At 56.0% G+C, this 9,650-nt stretch overlaps 1 protein-coding gene across 2 annotated transcripts; it reads left to right on the forward strand.

Annotated features, from left to right (window-relative positions):
- The first annotated feature begins 2,871 nt into the window (after positions 1-2,871).
- On the forward strand, positions 2,872-9,650 carry PGAM5 (PGAM family member 5, mitochondrial serine/threonine protein phosphatase). Of its 2 annotated transcripts, XR_010656483.1 has the most exons (7): positions 3,126-3,316; positions 5,662-5,840; positions 6,785-6,910; positions 6,977-7,065; positions 7,202-7,332; positions 9,291-9,569; positions 9,610-9,650. XR_010656483.1 is itself a non-coding variant. In XM_065890071.1 (6 exons), the coding sequence occupies exons 1-6, from the start codon at positions 3,126-3,128 to the stop codon at positions 9,439-9,441; spliced, it is 870 nt and encodes a 289-aa protein (XP_065746143.1). In that variant the 5' UTR covers positions 2,872-3,125; the 3' UTR covers positions 9,442-9,487. The 2 variants fall into 2 exon arrangements, 1 of the variants encoding a protein (XP_065746143.1); XM_065890071.1 differs by lacking the exon at positions 9,610-9,650 and having other exon boundaries at positions 2,872-3,316; positions 7,199-7,332; positions 9,291-9,487.

The following is a 9,650-nucleotide window of genomic DNA, read 5'->3' on the forward strand; positions in this document are numbered from 1 at the left end:
GAATCCGTTTTTAAAAAGGTGGTCCCTGTCTTCAGGTGGTGCTCCCCTAAGAAACTTAAAATACAGTAGAGATGATTTCACCTCTCACCTTGGATTGAATTAGGATCACAATAAACTATAACATAGTTTTTTCAGTGGTGATTTTAATTTCTCAGAATAATTGCTGTTGCTTTGAAAGAAATGGGTGATCAGAGGGCTGCCTTCAGATTTTTTTAAACGTTTAAAAAATTGTGGTAACATATATCACAGTACTACTGCTTGGCTACCTGGCCCCATAGGACACGGGCCCCTCTAGACCAGGACTTGCCCTGACCTGCTGAGAGGCACTGTATGCCACCCTTTCAGCAGCGGGGTCTGCTTTCCTGTTGGTCATTTACATTAGCCCTCCCTCCCTGCTTTTTCATTCTTAAAACATTCCTTCCTGATTGCCTCCCATCCTTATTTCATGGATACAATATCTCTTGGGATCTTAATTATATATTTTGTGAATTTTTTTCTGTCTCGCATGCTGTTTCTATTTTCTCAGGGTTTTTTGCTTTTTGTTTTTCCCCTGTTTGATCCTTGTGTTACCCTATCAGGATTTCCTGAAATGTCTATTGATCCTTTTCTTTCTCTTTTTTTTCTTAAGATTTTTTCTTTGAAGTGGAGCATTTTAAAAATCTTTATTGAATATGTTACAATATTGCTTCTGTTTTATGTTTTGGTTTTTTGGCTGAGAGGCATAGCTACCTGACCAGGGATCAAAACCACACCCCCTGCACTGGAAGACGAAGTTTTTGTTGTCGTCATTGTTGTGCCGGGTCTTAGTTGCAGCTTGCCAGCTCCTTAGTTGTGGCATGGGGGATCTAGTTCCCTGACCAGGGATCAAACCCGGGCCCCCTGCATTGGGAGTGTGGAGTCTTAACCACTGTGCCACCACGGAAGTTGCTGAAAGTCAAAGTCTTAACCACTGGACCGCCAGGGAAGTCCATGTTGATCTTTTTTTTCTTTTTTTAAAATTTATTTATTTATTTTTGACTGCGTTGGGTCTTCTTTGCGGTGCATGGGCTTCTCATTGCAGTGGCTTCTCTTGTTGCGGAGCACGGGCTCTAGGCGTGCAGACTTCAGTAGTTGTGGCTAGTGGGCTCTAGAGCACAGGCTCAGTAGTTGTGGCGCATGGGCTTAGTTGCTCCACGGCATGTGGGATCTTCCTGGATCAGGGCTTGAACCCGTGTCCCCTGCATTGGCAGGCGGATTCTTAACCATTGTGCCACCAGGGAAGCCTGGGACCCAGTTTTGTTGGGGACCACCCATTTTCAATAACTGAGGTATTTTCTCCTGGGCTGGTCAGTTTACCCAGAGAGGAATCTCTTCATTTCTTGCCCAGGGTGGGGGGGTGGGGCAGGGAGAGTGGTGGCTGTAGGGGAGCATGGTATAAGCACAGTGGCCAACATTCTTGTGGCTAACTGGAGAAAAGGGGTTAGAGTCCTACTATTAGTATGTGAACTTCATATAATTTCATCTTTATTACTGCAGCCCAGTCTCACCTGTCAGGTGTTCTCAGATCCAGAGGCCTTCTGGTTCAGATCCTCTGTAATGAAAGTTCTCTAGTCTTCTGCCATGTTGGAGGTGAGGTAGTCACTTGAATACACTGGTGATGGAGGGGATGAAGAGTGCAACCTCTCAGGTTTTCAGTCAGTCCTGCTGTGTCCTCAGAGCTCAGAGGTGGGGCTAGTAACTGTAACTGGCCGGGCTCTGCCAGACTCACCGGAATAGATGAACTTGCTTCTCGGCTTCCCTCAGTGCAGGCAACAGATATTCCACCTCCTCAGATCAATAACAATCTGATTTCCAGCTTCCAAAATTTTGTCAGCTGATCTCTTGGCTTTGTTTCTTGTTTCTTCTGTGGACTCAAGTATGTCCTTGTAGATTTGTCTTTTTAAATTTTTTTGCTATCATTTTAATAAGCGACCTTCTGGAAGAAGGAGACATAAATATATGGGTTCAAGACACCATGCTTAAGCAGAGGTCTGGGTATTTCTGTGGAATACACTTATTCTTCAAAATCCAGAGTGACTTTTAAAAATGTAAATCAGATCGTATCACTTCCCCATTTAAAAGTCTGTCAAGATGATCCAGCAATTCCACTTCTGTATATACACCCAAGAGAACAGAAAGCAGGGACTTGAAGAGAGATTGCACACCCATGTTCACAGCAGCGTTATTCACAATAGTAGCTAAAACTGGGAAACAACCCAAATGTCCATTGATGGATGAATGCATAAACAAAATGTCGTCCATCCATACAATGGAATATTATTCATCCTTAAAAAAAGGACATTCTGACACATGCTACTACGACTCAGATGAACCTTGAGGACATTAAGTGACATAATCCAGTCCGCAAAGGACAATACTGTCTGACCCTACTTCTTTGGGGTCCCTGGAGCAAATTCATAGAGACAGGAAGTAGGGTGGTGGGTGCCAGGGGCTGAGGGAAGGGGATGGGGAGTTAAGTGTTTAACGGGGACAGAATTTTAGTTTGGGAAGATGAGAAAGTTCTGGAGAGGGATGGTGGTGATACTTGCACAACAAAGAGAATGTCCTTAAAGCCCCTGAGCTGTACACCTAAAAGACGGTTACGATGGTAAATTTTGCGTTATGTGTATTTTGCCACAGTAAAAAGGCAACCAGCAAACCCTGCGGGAGTTTCCCAGTTCACTTAAACCAGAACCCCAAGTCATCTGCGGGGCACGGGTTCCTCCTGGGCTCTTCCCACATTTGACCCGGCCCAGCCGCCCGGCGCCGGCTTCGGTGCTCCCGTTGCGCCCCCGCCCAAGCGGCTCCCCGGGGGCGCCGCGTGAGCACTAGCTGCTCGAAGGCAGGAACGACTCCCGCCCCGGGCCCCCCGCAGCGGGTCGAGGGCAGGGTCTCAGAACCACCGCCCACCACCGGGCTCCGCCTTCGTTCCCGGAAGTCGCCCGCGGCAGGCAGGGCCATCCCGGCGACTCCCGCGTCTCCCGCGTCTCCCGCGCAGCCGGGCGGCCGGAAGCGCGCGCCCGCCGAAGCCTGTCCCTTGCGGCGCGCCGTCCGCGCCCGAAAGCGCCTGCGCGGAGTCGACGCGGCCCCGCGTGGGACGGGCCGGCATGGCGTTCCGGCAGGCGCTGCAGCTGGCGGCCTGCGGCCTGGCCGGGGGCTCGGCCGCGGTGTTCTTCTCGGCGGTGGCAGTGGGGAAGACCCGCGCGGGCGGGGACGCGGAGCCGCGCGTGGTCGAGCCGCCGGCGTGGGCGGGGGCCGCGCGCCCCGGGCCCGGCGTCTGGGACCCCAACTGGGACAGGTGCGGGGCCGGCGGCGGGAGCCTTCCCGGGCCCCGGCCGTCCCGGCCGGTCGGTGTGGTCGGTTCCGCGGAGGGGCGGGCGGGGCAGGCTTGCGGGTTTCTCTTTCGGTTCTGGCCGCAAGGGTGGCTGTGGACGTGGGGCGTCCTTCGACCCCTCTTCTGAGCGCCAGTTTCCTCGTCTGCCCAGGGAGTCGTTTTGAGGAAGGAGCACCGTGATGCCAGGGACAGTGCCTGGCGCACAGGGAAGCCCAAAGTGGTCGTTTTTAGTCCTAGACGGAGGGCTTGGACCTTTGTAGGGCTCTTGTCCTTGTTTCCGTTTCCCAACTTCTGAATCCTCAGATTGGGTGACGGCACGTTGGTCCCATATTTGCGATACAGCTGAGACGGCGAGGTGGAGATGGGCCCTGGAAGGGGCCTCCGCGAGGCGGCCTCGCGGGGACAGGACCAGCAGCCATCTTGAGTAGGAACGTGAGGTCCAGGGGTCCCGGTCCCACCTGGCCGCGCGCTGTCACTGTTCTTATTGAGCCCTTTGAGTGTGGCTCCTGTGATCAGGAAGCAATTTTTAGTCTTACTTAACGTTAATTAAATTTAAAAACCAGAGCAGTGCAGAACTTAAAATACTGTATTGAAACGATAGTAGTTTTGGTATGCTGGAGTAAATAAAGTGAGTTACTGAAATTTCACCAGTTTTTTCCTGCTTTGTAAATGTGGCCACTTGGAAATTTTAAATTACGTATGTTGCCGGTGTTCTGTTTCTATTGGACAGCCCTGCTCTGGGTTGTGGGATGGTTTACCCAGTCCCAGCTCTTCACTCCTTGACACTCTTGAGTGTGGGGCACAGATCCAATATTTATTGCTGGCCTAGTTGTATCGGGAACTTCATAGGTATTCTTTTTAACCTTTAATTTTTGAAAAGTAAACTTATCTTAGAATCGTCTTGTATTTACAGAAAAAGATGATAGAGTACCTGTATACTCCACACTTAATTCCCTCTGTTGTTAACACCTCACACTAATATGGGACACTTGTCACAATCAGTGAACCAGTATAGATACGATATTTTTAACTGACGTCCGTACTTTATTGAAATTTCCTCAGTTTTTACGTTGTCCGTTGTGTCTTCCGTATCCCACAGGACAGTCAGGCTGTGACGGTTTCTCAGACTTGACTTGTTTTGATGACTTTGACAGTTGAGTGGGCTGATCAGGGATTTTATAGAATGTTCCTCAATTGGGATAAGACTGGGGTCGTATTCTCTTTTTTCAAACATCAGTACAATCTTGTGAATTTCTTGGGTCTTTTTAAGGAAACAGAGTCACTCTGAGGTTAAAGGACTGACTTGAGGTAGAGCCGGACTCCAGCCTTGTATGAGGCCAACATGCTGTATTTGCTTGCCAAGTCTAGATTTATGGGGCGGTGAGGGGGGTGGTGTCCATGCTAGAAAGTTCCAGGGCCTCATCCAGTGAAATCTCCAGCCTCTTTCTGAGGAGCCAGGCTTCCTGCATCTGTGCCTGTAGGTCCCAGATGTCTTCTCTGGCTCAGCCCCAGCTCCCACGTGACCGCCAGTGTGGCATCTCGGCCTGGCCATGTTACAGGCACCCCAGGTAACCCAGGTTCGCACGGCCCAAGCAGAACCCGTGAATTCACCATTATTCCCCTCAAAACTTATTCTTCCAGCACTGCCTCAGCTGAGTACATTCTTTTCCCAGCTCTGCCGGTCTCACAGGCATGTAATTTCTGTTAGCTTGAGGCCAATGAGCCGTCAGAGTGCCTGTCTTCACCAGACTTGCTGGTGTCTCAGCATCTTTTCTGCTGCAGCTCCCTCCCAGCATTCCAGCAGGGCCATGCAGGGGGTTTCCGTGGTAACGGGAGCATTTTCCTCACTGTCCGATGTGATGCCCACTGTCCCATGTGCTACTAAGCATTGAAAATGTGTTTAGTGTGATTGGGGAAATGGAGTTTTAATTGTATTTAATTTTCATGATTTTGAATTTAAGTAGCCACGTGGTCAGTGGCTACTGTTGGGCAGCACAGCGTCCCCGTCAGTGAGGCCACCCTGTGGGCATTTCCCACCTGCCCTTCCACAGACACTCCTTCCTCTTCTCCGCGTCCCTGGTCCCCTTGCTGTGACTGTCAATCTCCTCACAAGGACATGGGCAGCACAGTAGCTTCGCCTGTCTGTCCTGTTCACATCCAGCCGCCCAGGGCGGGCCTGGCGCCAAGAGAAGGGGCGGCGCTGGCTCCTCCCCTGTGCCTCACCGACCCAGGAAGCCCCTCTGTCAGAAAGACTGGGGGTGACTTGTGAGCAGGGGCACAGGACACACCGTCTCGTATTTCTGCATCAGGAGAGAACCACTGTCCCTGGTCAACCTGCGGAAGAGGAGCCTGGAGCCCGGAGAAGAAGAGCTGGCGTCCAGGCTGGACCACTACAAGGCCAAGGCCACACGGCACATCTTCCTCATCAGGCACTCCCAGTACCACGTGGACGCCTCCCTGGAGAAGGACCGCACGCTGACGCCCCTGGGTACGTGGCTGGGCCTCCTTGAAGGTGCCCTTGGGGCGCTGGGCCTCTTTGGACGGGTGTCAGGTGTTCTCGACCCAGATGCGAGCCTTGTCATTATTAGGAATAATCAGCCAAATCTGACACAGGCTTTGAAAACGTCCTCGTTAAGGTGGATCCTGCCCGCAGGCACGAGGCTCTCTGAGGCGGCCCCGCCCGGTGCTCCTTCTGGCTTGACCTAGTTGCTGGAGAGCCTTCCTCATAAACGGTGGGGGGTCTCAGCTGCCCCGCGCCTCGGTCTTTGTGCTCATGTTGTCTGTAGGAGAAATTCCTAGCGAGGAAACGCAGGGAGGTTGGAGATAAGAGTTTACATTTTAAAAAATCTCTCTGTTGAATGAGATAGCACCCACTTGTGTGAAGGGGCTTGCTGGCCTGTCCTCAGACCCGGGTGGAAGTAAAGCTGCATCTGTGGTGTCACGCATCCAGCTGAAACTGACTTTCCAAGGGCATTTCGACTGGATTCTAAGATACATTTGAGGAAAAGCATTTGTATTTGCACCCAGGCTGCAGCAGTGCCGAGGCTGTCCGTCCTCACGTGTTAACACCTGGTGGTGCTGATTGAGCGGCAGGTGGTCACTGGCGCACTGACACCCAATCTTTGGACAAAATTGAGTAGGAATGGTGTGGGGGACCCAGAAATAGTAAACAGGACCCCACCCAAACTTCAGCCAGCCTCCACCATGGCCGTTGTCTTCAATGTTTCTTCTTTATGGGGCTGAAGGTGGCTGGTTTGTCTCATTGATTTTACCTGTTGAAATCCTGGCCCCTTCCTTAGGCCTGAGCCCCGGGAGGGGCTGCCCGTCTTGTCCCCCAAACCTAGTGGTGCTTGGTAAGGACTGAAGTATTTGTGAAGTAAACAAACAGGGACTCCGGCGACGTGTAATTCTCCAGTGTATTCCACCTTCAAGGTCGTGAGCAGGCTGAACTAACCGGTCTCCGACTTGCAAGCTTGGGGTTGAAGTTTAATAAAATCGTCCATTCCTCCATGACCCGTGCAATAGAAACCACTGACATCATCAGCAAACACCTGCCAGGTGAGTGCCAGGCGCCCCCGGGCCGGCTGCTCCTGAAGGGGCCCTGAGTCCTGTGTCTCTCCGCAGGCGTCTGCAAGGTCAGCACAGACCTGCTGAGGGAAGGCGCCCCCATCGAGCCTGACCCCCCCGTGTCTCACTGGAAGCCGGAGGCTGTGGTAAAAACTCCCCCCGGGTGGCCTTCCCCGGGAGCGGCCTCCACTCCACCCCTGGGCTCCCGGCGGCCCCTGGGCTCCCGGCGGCGGGCCCGCGCACTGCCTCCATACGGACGATCCCTCCCTCTGCCCCCAGCAGTATTATGAGGACGGGGCGCGGATCGAGGCCGCCTTCCGGAACTACATCCACCGGGCGGACGCCAAGCAGCAGGAGGACAGCTACGAGATCTTCATCTGCCACGCCAACGTCATCCGCTATATCGTGTGCAGGTGAGGCCCCAGCGGGCGCCGCGGCCCCGCCTCCCCCCTCCCCCCCGCCGGCCTGTGCCCCTAGCACGGCAGGGCCCCGCCCCCCCCGCCTGTGCCCCACCCATCACCGCCCCGCCTCCCCCCTCCCCCCCGCCGGCCTGTGCCCCTAGCACGGCAGGGCCCCGCCCCCCCGCCTGTGCCCCACCCATCACCGCCCCGCCTCCCCCCTCCCCCCCGCCGGCCTGTGCCCCTGGCACTGCACGACCCCGCCTCCCGCCCCGCCCCCCCCGCCTGTGCCCCACCCATCACCGCCCCGCCTCCCCCCTCCCCCCGCCGGCCTGTGCCCCTGGCACTGCACGACCCCGCCTCCCGCCCCGCCCCCCCGCCTGTGCCCCACCCATCACCGCCCCGCCTCCCCCCTCCCCCGCCGGCCTGTGCCCCAGGCGCGGCTCCCCCTCCTCTTGTCTGATGGTGCCCGCCAGGCCCAGCCGGTGGTCTGGTAGAACGGCTTTCTAACGACTGCATGTTTTTGCTGGGAACAGGCCAGACTGAGGTGGCCCCCGTGGGCGGCCTTTCCCGGGCGATGCTGACGTGGTCGCTTGGTTTAGGCGCTGTGCGCTGCCATTCCCGCTGCGAAGTCCCACGTTGTAGGAGGCAACGCGAGCCCCCGTTTCCCTGAGGTCCCCCAACTGGTTTCAGCACCTGTCGATGGCTCCTGCCCCCGTGGTTGCACGTGGTGTTTGCTTAACGGTTTCATATGTCCCTTTGTTAATTGGAATGTGTGTGACAAAGGACCCACGGGTCTGTTTTGTGCAGGGTGATAACCCGTAAGCGCCTTAGTCCCTGGCAGCTTCAGCTGCTCCTGCGGGGCTCCTGTGTCCGTGGGGCAACCAGGTCCCTTCGTCCTGGCACCAGAGGTCCAGGGCCCTCACAGTGATGCCTGCGCTGAGCCCCAGGCAGTCACGGAGGGCCCTGGACCTGGGAAGGCCAGCTGGGTGCTCGCGTGTTTGACCACATCCCACTTAGTGCAAGTGGGGACCCAGCCTCCCCTGGGGCCATTGAAGGTGCTCCGCAGGTGCTTCAGGAGCTGAGGGGGTCCCCCTTCTCACGAGGGCCCGTTCGCTTGCCCTCAGAAGCCGCCCGCGTGGCCCGAGGCAAGCAGCCCTGCACCGGGGGAGCAGGCTGCGGCGCCAGGTCCCGGCCGGGTTGAGAGCTGCTGGGAGGAGGGGCTGGGCTTCGGGGGCAGCCCGAGCCTGTGTGCCGCTCAGGGCGACTTCGGGGCTGTGTGAACACGCGTCCTGCCATATCCCGGGACAGCACTGACCCCAGTGCTGAGGGCCGGCCGGAGACGTCAGGGCCGGGAGCGGCCTGTGCCCCCGGGACACGTGAGGGCGCTCTGCTCCCTAACTTAGGGCAGTTTTGAAAGCGGTGAGGGTGACGCTGAGCCTTGAAAAATCAGCGTGTAGGTAGTTAATCCTTCAAGTCGGCAAAACTCTCAACAGAGGGAGTGCCAGTTGCTGGTGAGCCACAGGGATGCCGCTTGTTCACCCCAGTGTCCTGGGGCATAAAGGGGTCCGGTGGCTCGGACGGAGGCCATAGTCCTGCTGGGCTCTTCAGCAAATACCAACTGTGCCTAAGAAGCATTAAGAGCATGGAAATGCTCCGGGGTTGTGGGCTGCCCCCGTCCCCTTTTGGTGACACTGGAAGAACACACTCAGTTGCACGCATTTGTTAACTAGTGTGTTTGTGACTCACGTGCAAGCCTCGAGTTGGGTTGGTCCCCCCGTCCCAGAGGGGCTGGGCTGTTACCTCCCCCTTGTTTGATTGATGGGTTGGCATCCACCCGACAGTTCCTTCCTCTGAGAAACCCCATTTGAAAATGGGAGGGACTTGCAGGTGTTGGCCCCAGCCCCAGGGAAGTCCCCTGAGGCCTTGTCATCTGAGGTGGGCCCCTTCCCAGCCTGTGCTCTCTCCTCCAGGGCGCTGCAGTTCCCTCCAGAAGGCTGGCTCCGCCTTTCCCTCAACAACGGCAGCATTACCCACCTGGTAGTCCGGCCAGATGGCCGAGTGGCTCTCAGGACCCTCGGGGACACGGGATTCATGCCTCCTGACAAGATCTCTCGCTCCTGAGGGCCACCTCGAGGCCCCGCTCTCCTCCTCAGCCCCATGCCGGCCTGGTGTGGGTGCCACCGAGACCGCGGGCTCCTCCCCTGCCCCCCCCCACAGGCCGCGCCGCAGGGCCAGGGCTCCAGGGCGCAGCAGCCGGAGAGAAGGAGGATCCACGAAGCAGTGCTGCAGCGCTGAGCTTCTGGCCCAGGATGCAGAAGGGAAGCACTCAG

Source organism: Phocoena phocoena, chromosome 13, assembly GCF_963924675.1.
Source record: "Phocoena phocoena chromosome 13, mPhoPho1.1, whole genome shotgun sequence".
NCBI lineage: Eukaryota > Metazoa > Chordata > Mammalia > Artiodactyla > Phocoenidae > Phocoena > Phocoena phocoena.

Excerpts from the sequence above, each read along its gene's own strand:
- PGAM5 (XM_065890071.1), top strand. The coding sequence starts at position 3,126 with ATGGCGTTCCGGCAGGCGCTGCAGCTGGCGGCCTGCGGCCTGGCCGGG. Across the intron at positions 3,317-5,661 it reads TGGGACCCCAACTGGGACAG|GAGAGAACCACTGTCCCTGG; the intron begins GTGCGGGGCCGG and ends TTTCTGCATCAG. Across the intron at positions 7,333-9,290 it reads ATCCGCTATATCGTGTGCAG|GGCGCTGCAGTTCCCTCCAG; the intron begins GTGAGGCCCCAG and ends TCTCTCCTCCAG.